Source organism: Neofelis nebulosa, chromosome 4, assembly GCF_028018385.1.
Source record: "Neofelis nebulosa isolate mNeoNeb1 chromosome 4, mNeoNeb1.pri, whole genome shotgun sequence".
Taxonomy (NCBI): domain Eukaryota; kingdom Metazoa; phylum Chordata; class Mammalia; order Carnivora; family Felidae; genus Neofelis; species Neofelis nebulosa.
This window is the reverse complement of record NC_080785.1, coordinates 107,023,841-107,049,385: the sequence shown is the minus strand read 5'-3', so window position 1 is coordinate 107,049,385 and position 25,545 is coordinate 107,023,841. Positions and strand designations below refer to the sequence as shown.

At 59.0% G+C, this 25,545-nt stretch overlaps 1 protein-coding gene across 14 annotated transcripts in view; it reads right to left on the bottom strand.

Moving 5' to 3' along the window:
- Positions 1 to 25,545, bottom strand: part of TNS3 (tensin 3) — a 218,945-nt gene that overhangs the window by 55,256 nt on the left and 138,144 nt on the right. For 13 of the 14 annotated variants that reach the window (XM_058725604.1, XM_058725600.1, XM_058725599.1 and 10 more), the window contains 4 exons: positions 13,548 to 14,786; positions 4,327 to 4,499; positions 3,387 to 3,513; positions 3,216 to 3,299 (listed from right to left, as the gene is read on the bottom strand). In XM_058725604.1, coding sequence (XP_058581587.1) covers positions 3,216 to 3,299; positions 3,387 to 3,513; positions 4,327 to 4,499; positions 13,548 to 14,786 — 1,623 coding nt within the window. The remainder of the gene's footprint in view (positions 1 to 3,215; positions 3,300 to 3,386; positions 3,514 to 4,326; positions 4,500 to 13,547; positions 14,787 to 25,545) is intronic. The other variant, XM_058725611.1, reaches the window with a different exon arrangement.

Sequence of the window (25,545 nt, the reverse complement as noted above, 5' to 3'; positions counted from 1 at the left end):
CGCAGGGTCTGTAGTGACAGGCCCCCCCCCCCCTTCACTGCTGACATTACTAATCTGTGCTTCCCCCTTTTTTGTCTGTCTTTTTTTTTTTTTTTCAACGTTTTTTATTTATTTTTGGGACAGAGAGAGACAGAGCATGAACGGGGGAGGGGCAGAGAGAGAGGGAGACACAGAATTGGAAACAGGCTCCAGGCTCCGAGCCATCAGCCCAGAGCCTGACGCGGGGCTCGAACTCACGGACCGCGAGATCGTGACCTGGCTGAAGTCGGACGCTTAACCGACTGCGCCACCCAGGCGCCCCTGTCTGTCTTTAGAGAGATCTGTCAACTTTCCTGATCTCCTCAAAGAAGCCTCTTTTTTTTCATTTACTTTTTCTCGTTTCCTTGTTCATAACTTCATTGATCTTATATTATATATTATCTATTATATTATTGTAATTTCGTTGGTTCTGCTTATATGTATTATTTTCTCCCCTCTGGCCATCTTGGGGTCCTGGAGGCAGGAGTTCAAACATACCCATTCCAGACAACGGGTATGTTTATGGGCATGAACTTTCCCATCAGCACTGTGTTTGAGGTCTCTCCCACCAATTTTGAAATGTTTTACTTTTGCTGTATTCAGGTCAAGATGCTTTCGGATTTCCCTTGAGAGTTCCTCTTGGACCCACGAATTACGGGCTGCTTCATTTCCAGGTGTTTGGGAATTCTCCCGTTACCGGGAGGAAGCATGGCACGCTTTCTTCTGGCTCTGTGATTTCACATCCCAGGATGCGGTCCCCTCGGGTTCCATGGTCCCAGTACCCATGGTCAGTCTGCTTTTTCCCCCCACCATTCAGCCTCTGGCACCTGTTCCACACAGACAGGAACGGGGAAAACAACATCTAGTCCATGCAAGGATGACAGCGCCACCCTCTAGATGCGGATCTAAAGCAAATCCTCTCGTGTGTCCACACAGTGGCATTTGGCTCTAAGTGACACAGAAGCAGGCATTAAGTTGCCTGGCGGATCCCACCCTGACACGGCACACTGGTCCCAAACAGGGCACTGTTGTACCTGCAGATGAGGAAACAGGCTCAGAGGGGCGCTGAGTCGGAGGCATGGTTCTTCCATGATAGGACTCAAATCCCAGCCCCCTGAGACCATCCCTGTGCTTTCCCAGCACTGACACGAAGTCACTCCTGGTCTAGCTGAGGAAAGTGAAAACCGAATCCTGTCTACTCTAACACCCTGGATCAAAAGCCCCCGGCTGGGGAGTGAGGCGGACCTGTGTCTGCTGTGTGGCTCAGGGGGATGCGCTTCACCTCTCTGTGTAGTTTCCTCACCTGTGAGTAGGACAGCCCCGTCACATGACCACAACGTGAGAGAAATCACACTGGGAAGAACACAGAGCCAACGTGGACTACGCATGAGCTAGTGCAGTCACCACGGAGCCACCTGCGGTCCGGGGAAGTCACCCACCACCCAGGGGAGTCACCCGCCACCCAGAATGAGGGACCAACTGCGTCAGGACGGCCGGACAAAAACTCCAGAAGACTCACGGGTGTTCTTAGGATGAAATACACTCCCTGTAACGCGTTCGCTTCTTGTATCTGAAATCAAAGCCCTACGTCTCCCACGGGGACATTTACACAGGGAAGGAACTAGGACGACGCGCTGGCTACGCTGATGTCGAATGTGCGCTGGCTGCGTGGGGCTGTGGGCCCCACCCGCCCCACCCACACCGTTCCCCTCTCCAGGCCTTTCTCAAGTTCCGGAAGGGTTGATACTCCACACAGGGACCCCAGAGGCCAAGTCAGGGGCTGCTGCTCAACCTGAAGGTTCTTTCCGGCATTTTCTGTCCTCGGGCTGATCATCCACACCCCCGGCCGCCACCAGCACGTCTCCAACAAAGCTGGTCTGGATACACCGACATCAGCCCTCGGTCGTGGTGGGCTGGTGGGGGAGGAGGTGGGAACGAAGTCCCTGTGTTTGCCACCATCTACATCGTCCCAGTACAGAACAGACTTCTCCGCATGACGCTTACGGAACACACACGTGCACCAGCACCGCGCACCCTCTCCCTACTCCGCGCTTCACTCCCACCTGCTAGGAAAGGGGGCAGTGTGACCGCCGGGCTCTGCGCGGACAGAGACACAGTATGGTCCTGGAGCCACAGGGGACTTGGGGAGAAGGACAGCCCTTCCTCTAAAGGACGCACAAATCTGGTTTTCTCTAGGAAAGGAAGGACAGGGCACCAGCTGTCGTCACGACAACCACTGCTGGGGAAGGAGGCGGGAGTTACGTGCTCTCCCAAAAACTGTGCGAGACGACCATTCAGGGAGCCTTCTTCCGCAGGAGAAAACCAGCAGAAGGAATCCACACTCACAGAGAAGAAAGATTTTCAAATGTGCCTGGGGGGCTCAATCCGTTGAGCGTCTCGTTTCAGCTCAGGTCATGATCTCATTGTTTGTGGGTTCGAGCCCCACATCGGGCTCTGAGCTGCCAGCATCTGGAGCCTGCTTCAGATTCTGGGTGTCCCTCTCTCTCTGCCCCTCCCCCGCTCATGCTCTGTCTCTCTCTCAAAAATAAATAAACATTAAAAAAATTTTAAATAATAAAATGAACACACATTTAAAAAATAATACTAAATGGACGTTGGGCTCTAACTATAGCCCCTCTCCATGTGCCTGAGGTCATGCTTGAGGTCAGCCCGTCCTGGACTCTCAAGATAAGTGGTGGGGGGGTGTCCGCAGGAAGGGGTGTAGAGTGGCCCCTTCACTGCTGCTCACCTACCGTTCCCTCCCGGGGCCCACATGTCATACTTGAACACCGCGCTGCGTATGGAAAGTGTTCGGGGGCTGCGACAGACCCCTCCCGACAGCCGTCACTCCCCTGAGAAGATCCAGGACAGCGGCCGGGGGTCTCGGGCGGGCAGCCCTGCTGCGGAGCAGGGAGCTCCCTGGCCCTGGGGCCCCAGTTCCTCTGTAAAGGGCAGGCCTTCTTCCAGCTTCTGGGCAGGGACTCTCCGCCCCAGAGCCCACCGCCCCTCCCAGCTTGCTCGAGTGGCAGACCCGGGATCTACTGCAGACATGCACCCACAGGACACAGGTGGTGGTCAGCCCCCAGCATCTGCACGGCACAGTGACAGCCCTCCTCGCTTTCCAGGCTCTGGAGATTGGACACCCGCAAAAAGGTTTCTGCGTGAGATGCCCGGGCGGGGGGAGGACAGACTCTTACCGTGAGCGCCTCTGTACAGACCGCTGGCGCTGCCCGTCTGCGACCCGGGCGGGCTGAACGGCGCATAACGCGGGGGCGTCGTCACTGGAAAAGAAAGCAGAGCGGAGCCCTTGTGGCCGCGTCCTCCCTGACGGGGCGCCCTGCCCACCGCGAGCCTGGCTCCGTTCTTACCATACAGTGTTTCCGGAGACACGGGAAACGCAGGCGTGGGAGAGGGTGAGTCACTGCTGCTTTTGGTTGGAGAGAAGTTCCTGCCACTGATCCCATCGGGGTCTGGGGGGTACGCGGCAGCCACCGTCTGGAATTGGCACAGGGAGTCAGGTAAAGGCCACCTCCTGACGGCGGGCCCGGACTGGCCCACCGTGCGGGGACAGGAGGCCGCGTCCCCACGCACAGCCCTGCCACTGGCGGCCACGGAAAACTGGGAAGAGCTTCAGTAACACGAAGGAAGAGGGACATCCCTGTGGCCTGTCCACCCCCGGACACACACAGAGACGGCTCAGCTCGGGGACGCGGGCGCTCAGGGGAAAAACAGGATAAAAATCATCGCTACCTGTGGTGTGCCGGTGGGTACGTGAAAGAACACAGACACACCCACGGCACAGAGAACAGTCTGGAAGTATTCATCCCAAACGGCTCTCTTCTGGTCTATTCTGGGCTCCAATCTCCCCGCCCCAACCCCCGACGAGGAGGAAGACACGGAAGGGGAGGGCTCAGAGTACCGGGTTCCAACCCGTCTACCTGCAATATCTCAGCCACACCCCCTGGAAGATGCTCCGTGGATCCCACCACAGGGCCCCACACCCACCCCGACCCACTTCCTTCCTGCTTCCCTCCCGGGGAGTCTGTGTGCCCCTGGCCACCGCCGTCCACCTTCAGCCACCTGCCCGCTCCCACCTCACCCCACTGTGCAATCAGGGCGCAGAGGCTCAGAGGAGCCTACGGTGGCCACGCCGTGCCCTCTGGGGAGGGCCGTGCACCCGGGCTCTCCCGACCACACCCCCTGCTCTTCCGGGAGGAACCCCATCTGTGAGACAGGAGGGACTCTGGGGTGTCAACAGGACCGCGATCGGGAAGTGTGCAGGCCCCGCTGTCAGGTGGCAGTGCGTACCTCCTTGGCGTCCGCTGGAGACAGGAAAGGCGCCAGGCTCACGACCTGTTCCGCACCCGGGGTCTTTCCCCATCCACACTTGGGGAAGGCCGGCTGCCCCGCACCATCGTTGTCATACTGCCCGAGGCTGAGCTTCCGGAATCTTCCGCCCGGTGGCTCATCCCCTGGGGAGCCTGACAGAGAGACACGTGGGCTGCAGGTGATTTTACTGCAGGGAGCACACAGACCTTAATTAAGACCTGACCACACTTTCTCAAAGGGTGCTTCCTATTTTCTTTCACTTTTTGTTTGTTCTAGTTCCAAAACATTTCATCTCCCAAAAGGAAGCCCCACGCACCCTCCCTCCGCCCCTGGCAGCCTCTGTGGACTGGCCTGTTCCAGACATTTCCTATAAACGGAATCACACACCACGTGTCCTTTGCCGTCTGGCTTCTGTCACTGAGTGTGGTGTCCCAACCTGCCACTGTCTCACCTACCTTTGTTCACTTCCTGTTTCTCCCAGGAGGGATCTTGGTGCACCTGAGGCCAGGACGGAGCCCGCCCTCCCCTCGCCAAGGGCGCACGGAGGATCCTTGGTGGCTAGAAGGCGACCCAGCCAGGCCCCCTGATGGCTGCAGGCGCCTGGGGACTTTATGATGAGACCCCTCACCCCTTATCAGGCTTCGGGGTCCACTTTGGGGTGAGACTACTTGCATTTTGCTTTAGGACAGCCCAGGACGGAGCAGAGACACAAGATGTTTCCCTGACTCATAAACATGCCCCCGTACGCACCTGCCTGCACAGACATCTCCCTTCTTCAGATGCTGTCCCGCCTCTTTACCTTGGCACCCTCTCCATCCCCTATTTGCTCACACACACGACCCCAGCACACGTGGATAGTAACGTCACATCTGTTAACTCGTTCACCCTTAATTTCATGCCTGGTCGGTGGTGCTTGCTCAGGGAGACACGGGGGTTGCTGTCGATGGATGTGCGCGCGACAGGGGCGTCCTCACCCTTGGGGTACACGAGGCAGCCCCGCCAGAAACCAGCAGCTCCTGCAACCGAGCCCCCCCCACCCCCCCACCCCCCACTGCTGAGCCGGATTCGGGGCAGGACAGAACCTTAGGACGCACCCACCATACCGAGAAAGGACTGGACAGGTGTCCAGTGGCAGGTGAGCACCAGGGACCTGTGGACCCATCGTTTGCATGAATCAATACCTCCTGCTTCTGAGCCTGTAAGAGCATGGTCCAGGCAGCCACTGAGGGTTTGCTGCTGGCATGAGGCCCAGGCAGCCACTGAGGGTCTGCCGGAATGGGGTCAAGAGCATGCTCGACGTAAGTGGGGGGCATTTTCAGGCTGTGATCTGCACAGAAGCATCTCATGAAAGTTTCCCTTCCCAAAGGGGCAAAAACACAGGCCACATAGTCAGCAGAGGCCAGGCCTGTCTCGGTGACAGTCCCTGGCCTCCTCTGGGACCGAGAGCCTTCATCCCAGGGCGACACTCCCGGAGAAACGGGGCAGGTGTGAGACGTGGCCACAGCACAAGGACAGGCCAGCAGGAGCGACCCCTGCCAGGTGGGCAGGGCAAACCGAGTGAACCTGCAGCATGGAAAGTTAGGAGTTCGCTTTGAGGAGTAAAAAAATGCACCAAAATGTTCATCGACGGCTGTCTCTGGTTGTGGGGTTCCAGGCAGCGTTCATGTTTCTTGTTCGTTTCCACCTTCTCTCAAGTTGTCACTAATGACATGTATTACTTTTTTTTTTTTTTTTTTTTTTAATTTTTTTTTCAACGTTTTTTATTTATTTTTGGGACAGAGAGAGACAGAGCATGAACAGGGAAGGGGCAGAGAGAGAGGGAGACACACAGAATTGGAAACAGGCTCCAGGCTCCGAGCCATCAGCCCAGAGCCTGACGCGGGGCTCGAACTCACAGACCGCGAGATCGTGACCTGGCTGAAGTCGGACGCTTAACCGACTGCGCCACCCAGGCGCCCCGACATGTATTACTTTTTAATATTTATTTATTTATTTTGAGAGTGCATGAGCACGAGCAGGGTGTGGGCAGAGAGAGAGAGAGAGAGAGAGAGACTGAGAGAGGATCCCAAGCAGGCTCTGCTGTCAGCACAGAGCCCAACGTGGGGCTCGAACCCCCCAACCATGAGATCGTGACTTGAGCCAAAACCAAGAGTCATACACTTAACCGACGGAGCTACCCAGGTGCCCCTGATATGTATTACTTTCAAAGCCAGAAAAATAAGACGCAGATGGTCTCCCAGGAGGAAGGTTTCCTTCCGCTCCGCCAGGTCCCGTGTGCCGATTCCCACCCCCCGATGCGTCTCTGTGGCTCTCCCGCTGGCAGAACCGATTCTGTGCCAGGGTGACTGTCTCTCTGCTTAGGGCCAGAGCCCGAGTCTGCGCCACGTCTGGGGGGCGGGGCTGGTGGGGGGAGCACAGCCCGGCGAGGGCAGGACAGTGTCCCCAGAGGCGGACCCACAGGCGGGCCCGCCCTTCGGTCGTTGGGCAAACTGGAAGGCAGGCCTGCCCACCTGCTGGGAGGGCCTCCCTCGGACTTGACTTGCATAACGAAATGCTGCACACCTACTCCCGAACTGTATGAAGAACCTGCGCCATCACCCCGGTGGTGCCCACGTTTTTCCTTTTCAGTGAAGAAGTCAAATCCAGGGAAAGGAGAAAACGAGAGACTGAATGAAGGCAGGAGAGACTCTCTGAGCTAAAGCTGCATGCCGGGAACACCAGCAGGTGGGCTCAGCCCCCCCACGGGGAGGGGTCAGCTCTGAGAAGGCTCCCTCTCTGGGCCCCTGGGCACCTGCTGTTCCCACGCACCCCCTGCCCTGTCCCAGCCCTACATCCCCGTTCAGACCCCCCGCCCCACCCCACACTAAGATTCACCTGCTTCCTGCCTCTTCCCAGCCAGTAGCCAAGGCGCCGGGACCTCACCAGCCCTGCAGGGTCACGCAGGATGCTGGAATAGATGCAGAAAACACGGCAGTCCAGGGCTGCGGGGTCGGTCTACGAAAATCCCTGGGGACCTGCACATCCGCCCACCAGCCCTGATCACGTTCTCAGTGCGATGTCCACAGAGGGCGGGTCAGAGGGCTCCTCCTTTACCGGCTGCTGTGAGCCTGCCCCACCCGGGGACCTGCTTCTCCTGCCCACATGCGGCATGTGGCCCGCCACGCGATGGTCACACAATTGGATGCCGCCAATCCCTGCGGTCCCCGTGCTGGGCATGCACGTGTCTTCAGGCTGGTCTCCTTTCCTCCCGCCACCGGACACTACTTCCCAGGCTTAAAGTGGGGCAGGTGTCCCCGGGAGACCCCCTCCTTGCCATTCCCAAACACCAGTATGTCTCATGTTTGCAATTTGACTTTATTCCCGGGGACGGGGGAGGTACTGGGGTCACACCCTGGACTGTTCAGGTGTCACTTGGGCCTCAGCCAGGCTCGAGGAGGCTCAGGCTCACTGAGGGATGCAGGAGCTCGCTAAGCCTGAGACTCAAGTAAGGCTGGGTCCTTCAGGCATTCAGGGGACACGCAATGATGGAGCCCCGCTGGGACTGGGCCATGCACACAGGACGATAGGTGGCCTCAGCCCCCGCACACCCAGTCACTCAGTCTACGGCGGATGCAACTTACACCACTCACCACCAGAAGGTGGGCAATAACGTCACCCTCGGTAACTCAGAACCCACCCGTACCCTCCCTGCACCACCCCACAGGGGCCATCTGATCGGCTCTACGAAGGACTTGAGATCCTACAGGGTGGGGTCACAGCCCCTCCTCCGTCCCACCGAAATAAATACTGTGACAGGAAGGAGGACTCACCACCCTGGTCCCTGGCATGGGACCCCCTCCATCCTCCAAACTCCACAGCAGGGCTGGAGACCTGGGCGGTAGGGGAGTCACCTGCGGGCAGGGCTCTCCCGCCTCACCCAGCACTGGGTCAGCCTCCGGGGACTGGGACCCACGCCCAGTTAGAACCACATATCTAAAACAGCCGTTCGCAAGCCCGGCTGCATATTAGAATCGCACTAAAATTCCTGGCATACAGACCTCACCGCCTTTCCCGTGGAGCCTGCGGGGAGGGGGGCCCAGATTAGAACCTCCCGGTGTTACCAACACACAACCAGGCTGAGAACCGAAGCGGGGGTCGGTCGAGCCCGAATTCACACTGGAGTCGTGCAGGTGGGGAGCGCTTAGGATAATTCTGATGCCTCCGTCACAACCCCGGTCAACTCAACCTGGCCCTCTAGGGGCAGAAAGTGGCCATGCTCCTGCTCTAGAGCAGACAGAAACCCATGACCTTCTAGAACAGCACCTTTATCTCCCATCTGGGCCGGCAGAAGGCGAGGTGCCCTCAAGCTATTTATTTGTCTTTATACAAGCAGAGAAGAGTGAAGCCCTGCGTCACACAGGCCTGCACAGCCGGTTGTGGAAACTCCCGTGCATTCTTAGGAGTGAAAACAAACAAAGTCCAAACACCGCCCCACGGTGTGCTTGTGGCCTCCGCCTCCGGACTTCAGCTCATTCAGCTAAACACACCCACCTCCTCCAGAGACAGTGGGAGAGGTCAAGGGGCAGCATGACAGTGAAAGGCCCACCCTTCCTAGCTGAAAGTTTCCAGGAGGACACGGCGAGCTTTATTTCTGCCTAAACGGAAACAGGGATTGGCTGGCCAGATCTAAGAGGCGTTTGTTAGAAAGGCCTAGTGATGGGGCGCCTGGGGGGCTCGGTCCCATAAGCATGCGACTCGGTTTTGGCTCAGGTCCAGATCTTGTGGTTTGTGAGTTCCAGCCCCGCGCGTCTGGCTCTGTGCTGACAGCATGGAGCCTGCTTGGGATTCTCTTTCTCTCTCTCTCTGCTCCTCGCCTGCTCCCTCTCTCTGTCTCTCTCTCAGAATAAAACTTAAAACAATTTTTAAATTAAAATTTAAAATTAAAGATTTTTAAATTAAAAGAAAAAAATTCCTAACGCTGACGACCACGCAGGACCACAGCACGAACGGCCTTCAGCAGCACAGACCTCTGCTTCTGGGGCTGTTTCCACTGTCTGTGACCCCAGCCCAGACTCGAGAGAGCCCACGGGAACGGGCCATCACTGGCAGAAGGATGCTAAGAGGCCAAGTGAGGCAAGCCTGTCTCTCTGCATTGCAACACTGAAAGGCCTTTTCACCGGACACACTGAAGCGCTCGGTCAGCTAGCTAGCGCTGCTTGCAAAACGGCCTGCTCAAAAGGGAAACGGTATGTCCGAAAAGCTAGGAAGTCTCTCCTTCCAGTATGAGAAACTTGAGCAACACACCTCGCATGTTTCACTCCCCTAAGCTAGGACCTCAAGCACATACGGGGGAAGCCAGAGAGCCGCCAAAAGGTGAGATCGTGCCTTGACTCACACGGGACTTTCAATTTTTTTTCTTAATCTTTGTTTTTGAGAGAGAGGGAGAGAGAGAGAGCGAGAGCACACGAGCAGGGGAGAAACAGAAAGAGAGGGAGACGCAGAATCCGAAGCAGGCTCCAGGCTCTGAGCTGTCAGCACAGAGCCCGACGCGGGGCTCGAACTCACAAACCGCGAGATCATGCCCTGAGCCGAAGTTGGATGCTCAATTGACTGAGCCACCCAGGCGCCCCTGACTTTTATTTTAATGTTTATTTTTGAGAGAGAGAGAGAGAGAGAGAGAGAGAGAGAGAGCATGAGCAGGGGAGGGTCAGAGAGAGGAAGACACAGAATCCAAAGCAGGCTCCAGGCTCTGAACTGTCAGCACAGAGCCCGACGCGGGGCTCGAACTCACGGACCATGAGATCATGACCTGAGCGGAAGTCGGACGCTCAACTGACTGAGCCACCCAGGCGCCCCTCACACAGGACTTTTACACTCAAGACACCATCAGCAAAGGCTAGGGCCTGGCTTCGGTTCCCTTTTTTGCTTATTTGAATTTATCTTCCTTTTGAATGATCCTTCCCCTCCCCAAATGGTCTCCTCAGACATGTCATCTCCATTTTTAGAAGCCGTGGCGTTGACGGAGGACGGTTGCCAGAGCTGTCCACCTGCAGGGCCGCCCTCAGTGGACGTGCGGGCAAGTGCCGGCTGCTGGGCTGGAAGGAGAAATGACGCACGAGACTTCTGAACAGAAGCAGGAGCTGGGACACTCCCGGGCCCGTCCCTGCTCAGAAGTCACGACCTCCCTACCCTATGAGAGAGGATCTCACCACCCTCTATCCACGGACTGAAAAATAAACTGGCACCTGTCCGAAAGTGAGGGTGCCTGGGGCCATCACACCTGTACAGACCGGCTGCTTGTACCACACCAGAGCCCAGAGGGTCTCCAAGGCGAACTTTCAAACATCTGAGGGGGTGGTCCCCAAGACATGTTAAACAACAAATTGCCACGTGGCCTGGAGGTTCGACTCAAGAACTGAAAACATTCCGACTAATACCTGTACGTGGTTGTTGCCGGCGGCGCTATTCACGACAGCCCCCCGCGCTCGGATGAGTGGAGACACGTGACATGGCCCAACCACACAGGGGAGTACCATTCAGCCCCACGCGGCAACGAAGCTCTAACATACACCACACCACGGAGGAGCGTGGAAAAGCGGATGCCCGTGAAAGCAATCAGACACGGCAGGCCACACGTTGTATGATTCCACGCACGAAATACCTGGCACAGGCCAACGCGTGGAGTCAGAAAACAAGCCAGGGGCTGGGGCCGGGCCTGACTGCTGATGGCAATGAGCTCGGCTGGGATGCGCACTGCGCAAGTTACTAAACTCGGGGCTTTGGAGAGTCGCCACGGACACAGCGGGTCTCAGGCGCTCCGGGGGCTCCTACGCCAAAATGCCACGGGCTCTTCCATTTCTCCTAATACCCGGTATCAGGGTAGGAGCTGCGGCCACCCCTCCGACATCTCCACAGGCAGGCCTCACTGCCAGGCTCCCACCCAGGGCCCCCCGCCCCGCAGACATGCTCAGAGGCACCCATCCTGGCGCTGATGTGACCCTGGGCTGTGGCACGTCTGCGGGTCTCTCCCACGGGAAACAAGGTGTGCAGGGCCACGGATTCAAGCTGCTTTCTGAGCGCCAGCAAACCCTCACGATCCCACAGCGGATCCCTTCGCTTTGGGGTTGAACGCGTAACTTAAACGGATGGGCCTTCCACAATCGATCGTTGCAAGTGGCTGCTTCTCACTGCTCTGAATTCCCCTCAGTATAAACAGGTCCCCTGACTCGGGAGTATTAGAGCGACAGACGCCCTCATCTGTGGAAGCACATGAAGACGCCGGCAGTGAGTCCCGCCCGTAGGATGGGGGCCTGCCGGGCTCCTGTAATCGTGGGCTGGGGGTGACGTAACAGGAACAAAGTATTCGGCAACACGAAGCAAGGAGCCCTCGAGGTCTGGGAAAAACAGAGCCCACTGTCTGCCGCCGGCAGGACCACAAATTTCACAGACTGAGTCATTTCTTTGGTTATCTGGTGTCATCAGGTGACGTCTCCCCCACTTAACGGATGTGACCCAAGAAACCGCCTAACCGGGCTGCAGGGAGGGGCGCACAGACATCAGCCACAGCCAGGGAGTCAGACCAGCACGAGGGAGCCACAGAGGTACAGAGGGAGCAAACACCATGGAACCCAACTCCCCCCCAACCCCACCCCGTTTCACCAGGTCAAAGCTTTCGTCAGAAAGCTCTGGATGGGGGCCAGGCTCCCCACACTGTCCTGTGATGAACCTCCTGAAGGGCCCAACTCGGCAGAGCCATCCACTTTTCCGCCAGCACCACACCCCCCTGCTGACAAACAACACCGTGTACCGGGACACAAAGGGGTTTCCTGGCTCGTGGTGGGGTCAGGAGTTTAGCGGAAGAAGGGCTCAGCCATGCGATGCAGGGTCAGACAGACAGTAGCTCTGTGCACCTGCCACACGGTAGGTGCCGAGATCACAGGTGATGCAGGGAAGCTCAAACATAATGCCTGGAACAGCACGAGCACTCAGAGTGACAGTGCTTACTCTTCGCTGTTAACCATCGTCATGAACAACGCCAGTATCACCTGGTGATCATCAGTCCCACCATCTCCTCCATTACTACCTTCGTCACCATTGTCATCATCTCCATCACCACCATCCTCCTCAGAAGAGGCAGAGCGCCTGGGGGCAGGGACCTATTCCTGCTCTACTGCAGGGGACGCTGGACAGGTCCCTTCATCTCTCGACGCCTCCCGAACCTCAACCATAAGACGGGAATCCATCCCGGTGGCGAAGGGGCCTGAGGGAGAGGAAGGGGGTCCAGAGAGCAACGCCAGAGAGTGGCAAGGTCGCCATCAGTGTGACCGGCTCAGCAGGACAGGTGGCCTTCGGGCCCACACACAGAAGGACGAGGAGGTGAGAGTGTCCCCCGCTTTGTGACTCCCGTCTTCGCTTACAGCAGGGACCCAGGGAGCCTGCTGACATACCAGCGCAGGACAGCCTGGCCTCGCGTGGACACCATGCTCTTGAGGGGGCGCTGGGTCCAGACCCTGCCTGAGCCCGGCCGGGCGTCTTGTCCTCAGCCTCCCCGGACGTTGGTGGCACGCAGGCTTGGACGCCCGGCCGGACTCCCCGCAGCCTCCACACGCGGCTCCCTGCCCCTCACAGCCTCCATCCGTCCCAGCACCGCTGCCCGCTGGCTGCCCTCCCAGGCTGACCCGCCAGCTCTCCGCGGCCCCCAGCTTTACGCCACCCAGACACGGAGAACAAGTCACAGACCCCGTCCCAACACCTGTCCCTATGTTCACAAAGCCACACACCCCGAGGTCACCGCCTGTCTGCTACAGCCACCCCGGCCTCCCAGGCCCCACAGCGGGACAGCAAGGCCCCGCCCTGGTCCCTGCGCCACACGTCCCGGGGCTCAGGACCCTGCAGCCCTAGCCTCCTGAAGTCAGCGTGGCCCCACAGCAGCAGGGGCGCATAGAGACGGTGCCTGGATCCCCTCATCCCCGACTGCCTGGAACCCGCCCCTCCCTCCATCCTTCCCTACGCCCGAGCCCCCCACCCTCTGGGCCTGGCCAAGAGCAGCCCCCTGCTCCCAGCAAAGCCAGCTCAGGACTGTGCACTTGCTGACATGTCCCCACATGGTCGTGCCCAGGGGCCCTCCCTGCGGGCCTCCCCCAGACCCAGAAAAGAGCCCAGCACTCGAGGCTCCATTCTGTAAAGGCACGCATGAACGCAGTGTGCAACCGCCTGCTCACCTTGCCGCACCGGACCCCTGCCGGGGCCCTCTCCCGCGTCCCACAGCCTGCCTCCCAGGCTTTCGGGCGGCATGGGGCCGTTGGCCTGGATGCCCGGCGTGTTCATGTGGGTGGGGACGGGCTCAAAGGTAGGGTCCAGCTCCAAGATGAGCCTGTTGAGCTGCTCGATGGACTGGTCGATGTCCAGGGTGGGCGAGCCCGGGGAGGGGTCCGCGCCGGGCTCTGGTCCGGTCCCGTTCAGGACCCTGACGTCTGGAAACCTGGGCTTGAAGGCTTTGCCGGGAGGGGGCCGCTGTGCATCAGGGAGGTGGGGCCCGGGGCCCACGCTCCTCTGCGGGGCTGCTCTGCTGCCGGTCCCCCGGGTGGGGGTGACGGGAACCCGGGGCTGGGCCTGCAGCAGGCCGGACCCGTCCTCCGGGCCGCGGCCGACGAGCCTGGCCTCCCCGTCGGGAGCAAAGCTGTACTGCTGGGCGGCCACAATCTGCTGCTGGCACACCCAGGTATGTGTGGAGTAGCCGCTCTGCCCGTAGGCCTGCGTTTGCGCGGACACGGAGGGCCTCCGCAACGCCGGGGGCGGCTGCTTGGCCTCTCGGATCCCGAAAGCCCGCTCCCGCTCGAAAGGGGCGTCCACGCCGAGGCTCAGGTCGGGGGCGAGGCCGCCGTGGGCATCTTCGCCAGCACTGCTGCCAAAGCCGTCAGACAGGAGGGAGTTCTGGCTGCTCTGGTAGCAGGCGAAGGGGCCCAGGTGGGCCGACTGGTGTCCCTCCGAGGACGACAGGGTGCCGATGCTGTCCACGCTGTGCAGGTCGTGGCCGGGCATGTCGTCGTCCAGGATGTCCGTCTCCCGCTCCTTGAGCGCGGCGTCTCCGTTCACGTGCACCTGAGCCGGCACGACGTGGCGTGTGCCGCTGTGCTTGCTGGGAGCATCGGTCATATCCTTGAGGGGGCTTCCGGAATCTTCCAGGCCAAAGCCGCTAAGCAGCTGGTCCAGCTCGGCCTTCTCCTGGGGACTGAGGCCCCGCCTGGGCCCCGCAGCCAGCCGCTCCTCCGTCTTGTCGGTCCTGACGGAGGCGGTGGAGTGGCCAGAGTCGCTGCTGACGGACAGGGTGTGGTCGCCGTGGTCTGGGCTGGTGGCGGCGGGGACGGCGGGGGCCCCGCCTGGGACACCGGGATCTGAGGCACTCTTCTTCCTCACCTTGGCATACAGGCTGCCGTCGACCGGGCCCTGCGTGTGCGGCACTGGGGGAGAAAACGGAGACCGGCTGTGAGTCAAGGTTGAAAGCGGCCTTCAGGCTCCCGGGATGCACATGTGCACCTGCCTGAACCAAAAGACGAACCCGTAACAGACAATGCGCTGTAATCGGGGACAAGTACTCCTCCAGGACCCCAAAATTCTGCATTCCCCCCCACACACCGGCAGAGCGAGCACCACCCAAGCAATTCTAGCAGCTTCAGGCTCCAGAACTCTTTCTACCTTTTTATGCAAAGAGCGCCATCACTTAGAGAATTTTCCAGATTCTCCAAGCTTAGCAGTCATCCTGCCTGGAGGACTGGGAGTTAATTTTGTCACGAGCCTGAACCCTGAGCACGGCCGAGCCTGCAAATCATCAGGAGGCGAGAACCCATCGTGCATGGGACACAGGGGCCGGCCGGCCCTCGGTGGGGAGAGACAGGCAGGGGCCTGTCGGGACTGCCCCACGGAGCGGTGTCCTTCCACCAGGAGGGTGAAGCAAATCTTCATGCACTGACCTCCCTCCGCCTGGCAGGACAGTTGGGAAACACAAATGAGGCCTCGCATCAGGGCGGGAAGAGCGGACCCCCCGCTACTATCGTTAACTACGGACGGGCAGGCACAGAGAGGGGTCCCGGGCGAGCCGGTGTCCACACCCTCTTGCCCCCTGGGACACGGCAAGGACACCAGAGCGAGGCAGCTGCCAAGGGCTGCACCCGCGCTCTGGGCACCTGGGAGCCACCACGTCCAGGGGTGACTGGGCCTCTGGAGAAACCCGCCCTGAGGTCCGGCTCCGGGCCTGGAGGGCCAGGTGCCCGCGACCATGGAAGTGCAGGCTGGGTGCACATGTGCAGCCCCAGGTCATGCTCCGACATGCGGCTGGACTCCTGCAGGGCCCATGTTCCCATGGCCCGTGCTCCCCCGGCTGCAAATGAGGGTGTGTTCTACATGCAGGCTTGACGTGAGGGTGAGGAGACAGCGCGGATGAGGGGCTTCACTGGCCTGAGAAAACACACATTCACTTTGGCTTCCGTGGGAGCCCCTCTGGCGCCGGGAGGCATCAGCCCCTGCGAGACCCACGGAGCATGAGCCTTCCCTCCCCGTGAGGCTGGAGGCAGCTCTGTATGAATCTCCGACCCCACCGCATCGACGGACAGAGGGGTCCGAGCAGGCCTGGCCGGCGGGTGGCTGGCCAGAGCACAAACCACTGGGCCGCACAGCCGGGCGGCCGTCACGAATTCTAGAAGCGCGTCCCACCTGCCAGAACTGTGCATCCATGACTTCCACATCCTTCTCCCTAAATCTCAAATAAACGCACAGGCGCAATGACTTTTTAAAGGAAGCCAAGAGTGGCGCCTGGGTGGCTCAGTCGGTCAAGCGTCTGACTTCAGCTCAGGTCACGATCTCACGGTTTGATCTCACGGGTTTGAGCCCCGCATCGGCTCGGAGCCTGGAGCCTGCTTCGGATTCCGTGTCTCCCTGTCTCTCTGCCCCTCCCCCACTCATGCTCTGTCTCTGACTCTCTCTCTCTCTCTCAAAAATGAATAAACATTAAAAACATTTTTTAATAAATTAAAAAACTAAAAAGTTAAAAAAATTAAAATTAAAAGAGGAAACCAAGAATGAATGGTACAAAATTTCTTCCAGTGATTGTTCTGAGTTAGAACCCCTTGGCCAGCCCCAGGCCAGGAATGGTCCACAAGGAAGGGTCTGTGTGATGGGTACAGGACCTGAAATGCCCTGGGCCGAGGAGTCCCCAGTTACCCTCAGTACCCTCAGCCCTACCCTCAGTAGCCATCTCAAGACAATAGCAAACGCATTATGACCCCACACTGGCTCTGTGTGAGACCCAGCACTTAGGGCATTGGATCCATAGCCCCCAAGGGGCTCAGGGACCTTCCCACCCACAGTGCAGACAGGACGCAGACATATGCCACCACGGGCTTCCGCCTAAACGTCCTACCACACACACAGGTTGCAAGACCCATGTCCCATCTTCAGGAAAGGAACAGGAAGCAGCACAGCCCCAAGACAGACCTGCCCAAACCTGGGGATCCCTCTGTCAGAGCTCGGGTCTTCCCAAAGGCCCAGGAGCTCTGGGGACTGTCCAGATGTGCCCACAGACACACCCACTTGTGATCTGGGGGCGGGGGAGTTGGCTGTGGGGCGAGGAGGAGGGGAGGGGTCTGGGGCCCCCACGCCCCCACCCTGCACTCTGGCCAAGGGCTAGCACTTCTAAAAGAAGCATCTGGACTGGTTTTTCACTTGAAGGAACAAGATGTCCCTGTTCCCCTGCAGCCTCGAGATGGGACTCCCGATCTGCATTTATGCTCCTGCATTCAGCTCACTCTCTGTTCAAGCTCCTGGCTCCTCATTTACGAAATAGACTAATTATCCCCATCTTTTAGGGCGGTTACAGGAGAGAACAACACAGGGTGCCAGTAAGCTATCATCAGCGGCAGAGAGAGGTCTGTCCCAGGTGGACAGAGCCCAGGAGTCCCTCCCTGCCCCCCGCTGCTCCTAGACCACAGCAGGCACACACCTGCCCCTGCCCCAGGGCCTTTGCTCATGCTGTTCTTTGCCTCCATTGCTCTCCATCCCAGCTCGTTTCCCTCCTCTCCTCAGCAGAGCTTCCCTGACCATCCTTTCCCCTGGGGCAGGGGGCTTCCTCTGTTTGTCTGTGGTACAACTACCTGCAAACACGCTGTAGGTGTGCACACATATTATGTACTGTCTGTGCCCCCCACCACAATACGGGCTCTGGGAGGCCTGGGGGATTTTTGCTCCTGGTGGTATCCACAAAATTAGAGAACAGATCCTGGTACCCAGTGGGCACCAAGTAACCAAGAGACGCAATGCTCTATTATGTTCTCACGCAAGAAACTGGGGAGCTATTCTGGAAAGTTCCACCATCTCTGTGGGCAACAGCTGAAAACCACTAACTAGGCCAAGACAAACACACAGCAGCAGGGTGTGAAGGCAGACGTGGCTGCAGCCCGGGTTCCCCACCTCCCAGCAGCGGTGCCCCCCAACACTGGACCACCCCCCACCCCCCCCCCCCGACCCCGTGAGCCTGGCCCAGTACGGTAGTCACGCTGCTGGCTGGTCTCCCCACGCTACAGAGCAAAGCTGCAGAAGTACCGGAGGGCACACGATCCGAGGCTCCAAGACATCAAAGAAAACACATTGTGGCCCAGTGTGTCCCTGGGCAGGCAGAGGAGCCAGTCGGGGGCCACAGGACGGGGCGCGACTGTGAGGAGGGCACAGCCCTGGCATACAGTGGGTACATTAACGATGGCACTGTGTCTCTGCACTTCCCGCCTCCCCCGCTGCCCTGCCTGCAGGCTTCCCCATAAGCCGCGTCTTCCCACAGGTTCACGGCCCACCTCTGACTTCTGCACCGCACACGGGAAAGCCCCACGTCACCTACACTGGGCTGCTGTCGTGTTTCCAGAGACCCAGCATGAAAACAGCAGGGCATGGGTGGTGAAAAGCCTCCCGGTTGGGAGCCCAACGCCACGGGCTTGCGTGGCCGCCCACCCAGCCCTCCCTCCCCTCCCCAAAACACTAACTCAGGCCCCACCCCCCTGTGCAGAGCCCCCAGAGGCCTCGCGCCACTGTTAAGGATGCCCGTACTTGAGGATGGCATAGGGCCCCTTATGATGTGGCCCAGGTCTGGAAAAGAAAAGTGCAAAGTGTTATCCAGGGCCCAGATGCAGCCCAGACTCCAGCTGTGGTCCCAGGTCCCTCATGTAGGTGTGGCTGGGCCCAGGGTCAAGGAGGACGCGGCCCCTCGAGGGAAGGAGGCACCAGGCTTCCAAGTTCCGCACCATCTGGGAACTGGACACTAGAAGCGGCCCCTGGGGGTGGGTGTGTGGCTCAGGACTGAGATTCTGGAAGGTGCAGCCAGTGGCTTCTTCTGCCCCCGGGGCATCTTTTTATACAGTTCAACAATTCGTTTTAACTTTGTGTTTCCAGCTCAAAGGGAATCTGACTGATCCTTGTTCCGCCAGGGAAAACCCTGATCCCAGAAGGTAGGGGCCGAGGGGAACGGCACCTGTTCAGTGCCCCTGTGCTCAGAGCTTTGCAGCTGGGCATACAGACTCACTGCCTTCACTGGTCCAGCCCGGACCAGCCAACTCCCCCCAAGCCATTCCCCCCTCTCCTGTCACCTTTCCCTTCGAGCTGCCCCCACCCCTCCAGCCGGAACCCCAGGCTCCTTTCCACAGGAGGCCTGGGAGTTGCCTGGTAATGATTTCCCCGCCCCCAGGGCCTAGTTAAAAATCAAACACACAATAATTCAGCTCTGATTAGGGCTGAATGACACAGCAGGGCGGTTTATCATCTGGAAAAGAACAAGAAGGAAGAAAACACAGAACAGGCTGGGACCCCGCCCCGACCCTGCCCACCCCCACCTGCCCTGGGAAGGGGGCTTTCCTACCAGGAGGGAAAGAGGCACTCAGAAAACATTTCAGAAGTAATGCAAGAACCTGGGTAATACCAAAAACAAACCAAAACAGAGGAGAACGTACCTTCCCATGCTGGCTGAACACACATTAAGCAACATCCACCTGTGCTCACAGGTGTGTTAAAAATCAGCCAAAGGGAACGGCGGAATCTTCTCCCAGACACGGACCACTCAGCCCCCAAAAAGGCACAGAAATGATGGGCAGGATGGGCCACTGTCCCGGGGCCCCTCTTCCAACAAAAGTCCACTCAAAACAAAGAACAAACCCAACGGACTTATATAGCGACCTGGATTCCTTTCTTTTTTCCACATACTGACCCTGAATCTTACGTTCTATTCTTGTGTCAGGTTTGTTCAAGCCCGTTAAGCGTCCGACTCTAGACTTCGGCTCAGGTCATGACCTCACAGTTCGTGGGATTGAGCCCCGCGTTGGGCTCTGCACGGGCATTGCAGAGCCTGCTTGGGATTCTCTCTCTCTCTTTCTCTCTCTGCTCCTCCCCTGCTTTCTCTCAAAATGAACAAATAAACTTTAAAAACAGAAAGCTCAAGTTTCATTTCAAAAGAGAGAACAGGGTGCTCCCCATGAGTCCTCACTGGAGAAAACGAGAAAGCGCCCCTGGGGAATGTTCACCGGAGGGCCCCACGCACTTCACGGCTGCCGAGGCCAACAGAGAAGGAGGAGGAAGGGTCAAGGGACTCCCTCCTGCGCGCTCAGGCTGGGCTACAGGGGGAGAAGCAGGAGGTGAGGGAGCAGCGGGCACATCTCAGGCATCCGATGGGCCGACAGGGGCAGAAGGGGGGAGCAGGATGCGAGAAGGTGCGTGCCCAGACGGGGCTATGCCTTCAGGGAAACAGAGAGGTGGGGACGCCCTTTCCCGAAATCGCCATGGCATCAGGATGACATTCTGAAGGCAAAGGCTCTTCGTGCCTGGGCTCCGTGACACCCCCGGGATGGGTCTCACTTAATCCCCAGAGCGATGCTGTGAAGCAGGAATTGGAAACCCCATTTTGCAGATGAGAAAACAGAGGCTCGGAGAGGCTGTGCAGATGTTTCAGACAAAAAGAGGCCTCCGGAACGGGGGCAGAGCATCTGGGACTCCACCGACCTCGGACCCACCCCAGGTTCCTGCCGCCCGGTCTTTTAAAACACTGAACTTCCAGAGCTGACCAACCGCTTCTGTGGAATTAACAACTTAATTTTGGAGAGGAATTCGCCAAATGTTTTCTCTGCAATTTCCACACACACACCCCACTCCCTCCTCGGCAACCGCCCGGACAGTGTGCTTTCCTCCCTAACTCCTGACGTGCCTCCTGGTGCAGATGGTGTCCCGCGTTCCCAGGCCGCTGGGCTGGTGCCAGGTTCTGTGTCTCTTTCCCAGGCTGCAGGGCGGTGGGCACCCAGGCAGACTGTGTGTCTCTGTGCTCAGAATCGTGACCTGCCCCCTCCCGCTGTGCCAACAGCCACTGGGGACAGGACCCCCCAGCCCCGAGAAAGGGAAGTCCGCCTGCCAGGATGCACCTGATTGGCCATTTCTCTGCACTCGGAGGGTCACAGCTGCCTCCGGCGGGACCCAGGGGACGCGTTCCGGTCACCCTCCACGTGACTCGCTCTCGCCACCCAGCCAGACCGACCGCTTCAGCACCATGTCCCCACAGCCCGAGGTTCTGACGGCTTCCCAGCAAGGAAGAAGGAACATCACAACCGTCCCCCCATGGCCTTCTGGGATAAAGGCCCTCAAGGGGAGGCACGGAGGGGCCCCAGGGGTGATCGGCGACACACAAACGTCCTGTATCTTGGCTGTGGTGGGAGCTTCGTAGAAAGAAAGGCAAACTTGAACAGCACACTAAGCTCAGTACATTTTACCGTACGTAAAGTACCCCGCGATCAAAACCCCTACCGTGCGAAGTCAAGAAGGAAAGGAGACTCAGTGCGCTGCGTCCACCCTGCTGTGGCTCCCTCCCCCTCCTCCCTCTCTTCTAGGCCTTTCCTTCCTGCTCCCAGGCCCCGTGATGTGGCCAGAACTCTCCTCCCCTTGGGGTGGCGGTCCCTGGGGCCCCTCTGTGCCCCCCTTTGTGCCATAGAGTCCGTGTGGACTTTTCCACTGGAGTGGATTATGAGCACACTTTCACTCCCTTCCACAATCCATCTGGGTTCCAATCCTGATTAAAAATCCTGACCGCAGCTGTGTGACCTTGGGTGAGTTACTCAGCCCCTCTGACCTCACTTTCCTTATCTGTGGAGAACTGACCCGGCGAGGGGGAGGGAGAGCGAGGGCGAGCTAGATGAGAGCCGCTCTGGGATCATGGGACTATCCAGTGAGACCACCACAGACAGTGTCACACGTCGGCCCAGGGCGAACACTGTCCCCTCCCTGTCCTGGTGACCGATTCCGGGATCCCCTACCACCTGTGTCTGTGTTCTCTGGGCCCAGAGCCTGGGGAGCAGGAGCTAGTCCCATCAATGAGTGCCTGGAATTCAGCTCAACCAACCATACCCTTTTGGGAACTGAGCTGAAAGATGGATTCTTCACAGAACAGCGAAGAAGATGGTTTTTTAAAATAACATCCCGCAATGCTCCCGAAGTCACAGTCTGACCTGACCCAGACCACCAGGCAGGCTTCAACTGTCCTGCACATCCCACAGCCTGGCCCTGGGACCCAGCCGCCACCCCAAGCTCCTTGGGGTCCTTAATGGTACAGAGGACACAAGTGGCCGCCCTAAGCGGGAGGCGGTTCCCGAGGCCTCTACACCGCCCTGTTAGCTCAGCACGAGCCCTGGAAGGCGTAGAACTCGCCGCTGCAGAACCACGATGTCCAAGGGGCTCAGCAGCTGCGTGACAGTCACCCCGGCTCCAGTGGACCTTCCAGCACAACCCCGGAGCCTTCAGTCTGCACCTCCGGACCCCAGCAGGAGTGGGTAGAGACCGTGTCTCCTGCACCTGCTACCTGGGCTCTGGCACACAGATGCAGCAGCAGTGTGGACGGCCCAGCTTGCTATTCTGAGAATGGACCCTGCAGGGACACCGACCTGCGTCCAGATCTTTGGCATCGGGCCAGTGTCTCGGTGCCTGTTGTGCCATGCAGAGGGTGCACCCAGGTCCCAGCCTCTGAGACCCAGAGAGCTCTGTCCCCCAGCAAGGAGCCGGAAGGGGGTTGGGACGAGACGGGGAGACGCGGGCGTCCCCGGGATGGCTCCTACCCTCAGGGGGCCGTGGGGACTGAGACCTGAGGCCCCACTTTTCACAAGTGCCCGGCAGGAGCCAGTGGGGGGGGAGATCCTTCAGGTGGAGGGGCATTATCTCACCAGGTCACTCAGAGATCTCTCTCTCCTCTCGGGCACGTGTAACTGCACCCCTACAAACCGCTCCTGAAACCAGGTTTGCTTTTCTTTTACTCCAACGGGATTCTGCCCCTGTGCTGATTAAAGACTGCCCTGCATTCATATCAAATTATTTCTCCTTCCAGAGTAAATCCGGAGCTACGAGCAGCGACCACGCTTAAGTCTCTGAGAACACAACCTCTCATCCCCAAAGGCAGACACGCAGTGACCATGCAGCGACTCTGACAGATCACAGAGTGACAGGAAAGCCACCCCCTACCCTGTGCCCCGGCTTCTGTTTTACTAAAAGCAGAAGATGCCAGAATTGCACGGCCGTGAAAGCAGGGCCTGCCCCCTGGACCGGATACCCAGCTCCTCCCCTGAGGCCCAGAATTACCTGCCTCCTGGGACGGGGCTCCCCGTGGTGTGCCTTCTTACCTTGACAGTGAGCGCTGCCTGGGGTCCCCAACTCAGAGCCACCACCCCCCCCCCGCCCCCCAAACCACAAGGCAGGAACGCGTCTCCTGCCAAGCCGGCATGGAATTCGCTCCCTCCGGAGCCCAGATGAGCTCTGGGAGAACGTTCTCTAGAAACAAGGCAGGCTGTAAATTCTTGGAGAAACACGGAGTAGGAGGGGAAAAAAATGCAGGAGTGGAACATTCCAACGGGAAGTCTGCGGGGACCCGCCTCTCCAGGAAGGGAGGCGCCCACCGCGGGGCCCAGCGCCTCAGAGCTGGGACTCCAGGACTCCAGGTGATCCCTTCTGTCCCCGGGCGAGGCGCAGCATGCTGCGACGAAGGGCACTGGGGCACACGGTAGGGCCGTGCCCGGACAGCCCACACAAACACCACGGCACGGCACCTCTCCTAGCCGACGCCCCAGCTCACGCCCGTCCTGTCCAGGGCATTTATCCGGGCAGTGTGTGACCGGCTCCATTCGCGGCCACTCCTAACTGTGAAAACACATTCCAGACCCAGCCGGCCAGGGGAACAGGCCAGCCCCGACGCCGAATCAGAGCTCCCCCGGGCCGGCCGGCCACAAACCCCACCCCAAACCACCACTGCCTCTCTAAGAGGAGAGGCACTTACGGGGCCCCTAACCTGCAAACAGTCTTCCCTGGGCCTGCATGGTGCTCCTTCCTGCCAACCTGAAACGGATTCCTTTACATCCCAGGGGTCGTCCCCTTTTCTGGGGAGCACCGTCTCCTGCCTCCCGTGGTTCTGTCTGGTTTGCAACCTCAGAGAAGCGCAGGGCTCTGCTGCAGGTCTGCGAAGCCTCGCAGAAGCCACGTTCGCACATGCTCCCCGCTCACCTTCCTTCCAAACGGCCCAGCAGTGTGCTCAAGCTATGCCCGGGGGACCCGCTTTTCCATGCAGGACGGCAGCATCCCACTGGGGGGTGGGGGGGGGGGTGCAGGTCGGCCTCCCTCTCAGGCCAGGGCAGAAGGTAGAAGGTCTAGGCTAAGAGGGGGACTCGATGGCTCCAAAAAGGGCAGCGCAATGTAAACACGAGGGCGGGGTTTCGCGCAATCAGGTTCAGTGAAATTTGAACCCTGGAGGCTGAGAAGGCGGGGAAAAGTTTCTTCAGAGCCACTCAGCCAGACCTCAGCTTTGACTTCCAAGCCTCCAGCTGACACCGGGAGCCAGCCTGACCTGCGTCCTGTCGACACGCCACAGTGTGAGCATCCGACAGCCGGCCAGAACATCCCCGCCTGGCATCCTTCCTCTCTGGGGCTGTGCCTCCTTCTCCAGCTGGATGGGGCCGAGTCCGTCCTCCGTGCTAATCGCACAGCCTGCACACGCCTCCCCTCCCCGCGTTCCCCCACATTTCAGGCCTCAGTACCTGCTACCCGGGTGGTCTGCGGACCCCAGTTTACCCCTGCCCTGGCTGCATAGCGGTGGGGCACGGTCACACGCCTTTACTCTTTAAACGAACAGAACACGCCTGCACAAACCAGCACAGACCATCCGATGCCTGCACATCCCCACAGCACAACCAGAACCCGTACCGGGGTCACCGCTCTGTCACCGTGAGGTGGGACACAACCAGGCGGTCAGCGCGGGCAGGGCAGAGCCCACCTCCGATAAGCCACCCCCAAGTGGCCACAGAGACACGAGGCATGGACAGGAGGCCACGACAAAAGTCCACGCTCACCCAGGAAAAAGTATCTCTTCCATTAGGGACACAATGCACGTTTCTTGCGCAAGAAGGTCTATGCAATCTGGCACCGGCAAGGTCACAGATAATCTACTTGCCATCGAGGGAAGGGACCTCACCATACCTGCTGTGCAATTAACACTGTCACCGTAATCATGGAAGTGACTCACTGAGCACATGGTATTTCCCCTGCGAAGAATTCACAAGGAAAGGAAAGAAATCACAGTTGGAAGTTCTCTGGGGCCTTCCAGGCTTTGCCGGGTTGGAGCCAGCTCTGTGTCTGGGTGTGAGCGGGGGTCCCGGCCTTCTGCTGGACGAGACCCTAGAGATCAGACCCACGTGTCTCAAGCTGCCGCCCGTGCCAGGACTCAGTGGTGAGAAGGAGACGCAAGCGTCTATACTTGGATCTGGGTCTCCTCTCTCTGTTTCTAACAGGCTGCAGGTCTCGGCGTCCACGCTGCTGGCCACTGAGCACGTTCAACATGCGGTCACCTCCCAGCAATCCCTGCCAGTGGGTTTGAGTACACAGAGCCCGTTCCGGCCGTTAGCATGAACCTCTCCTGAAACAACGTGGTCTTTGAGGCTTTGCTGATGTTTGCCCGGAAGGGAGCTGTGTGGCTCAGGGTCTGGAAAGGCCTCAAAACTGTTAGCCTTCACAGAGCTATAATTGTGCACACAGGGTGACCCATCTAATGCAGAAAAGACGCGGTGGGTTTCCCGAGTGTCTCTGGAAGCAGTCGGCAGGTGGCACAGGAGGATGTGGCACAGGAGTCCTGCAGGATGCCTGGTGGACCCTCACCTGCAGGGTCCAGGCTGAAAGATC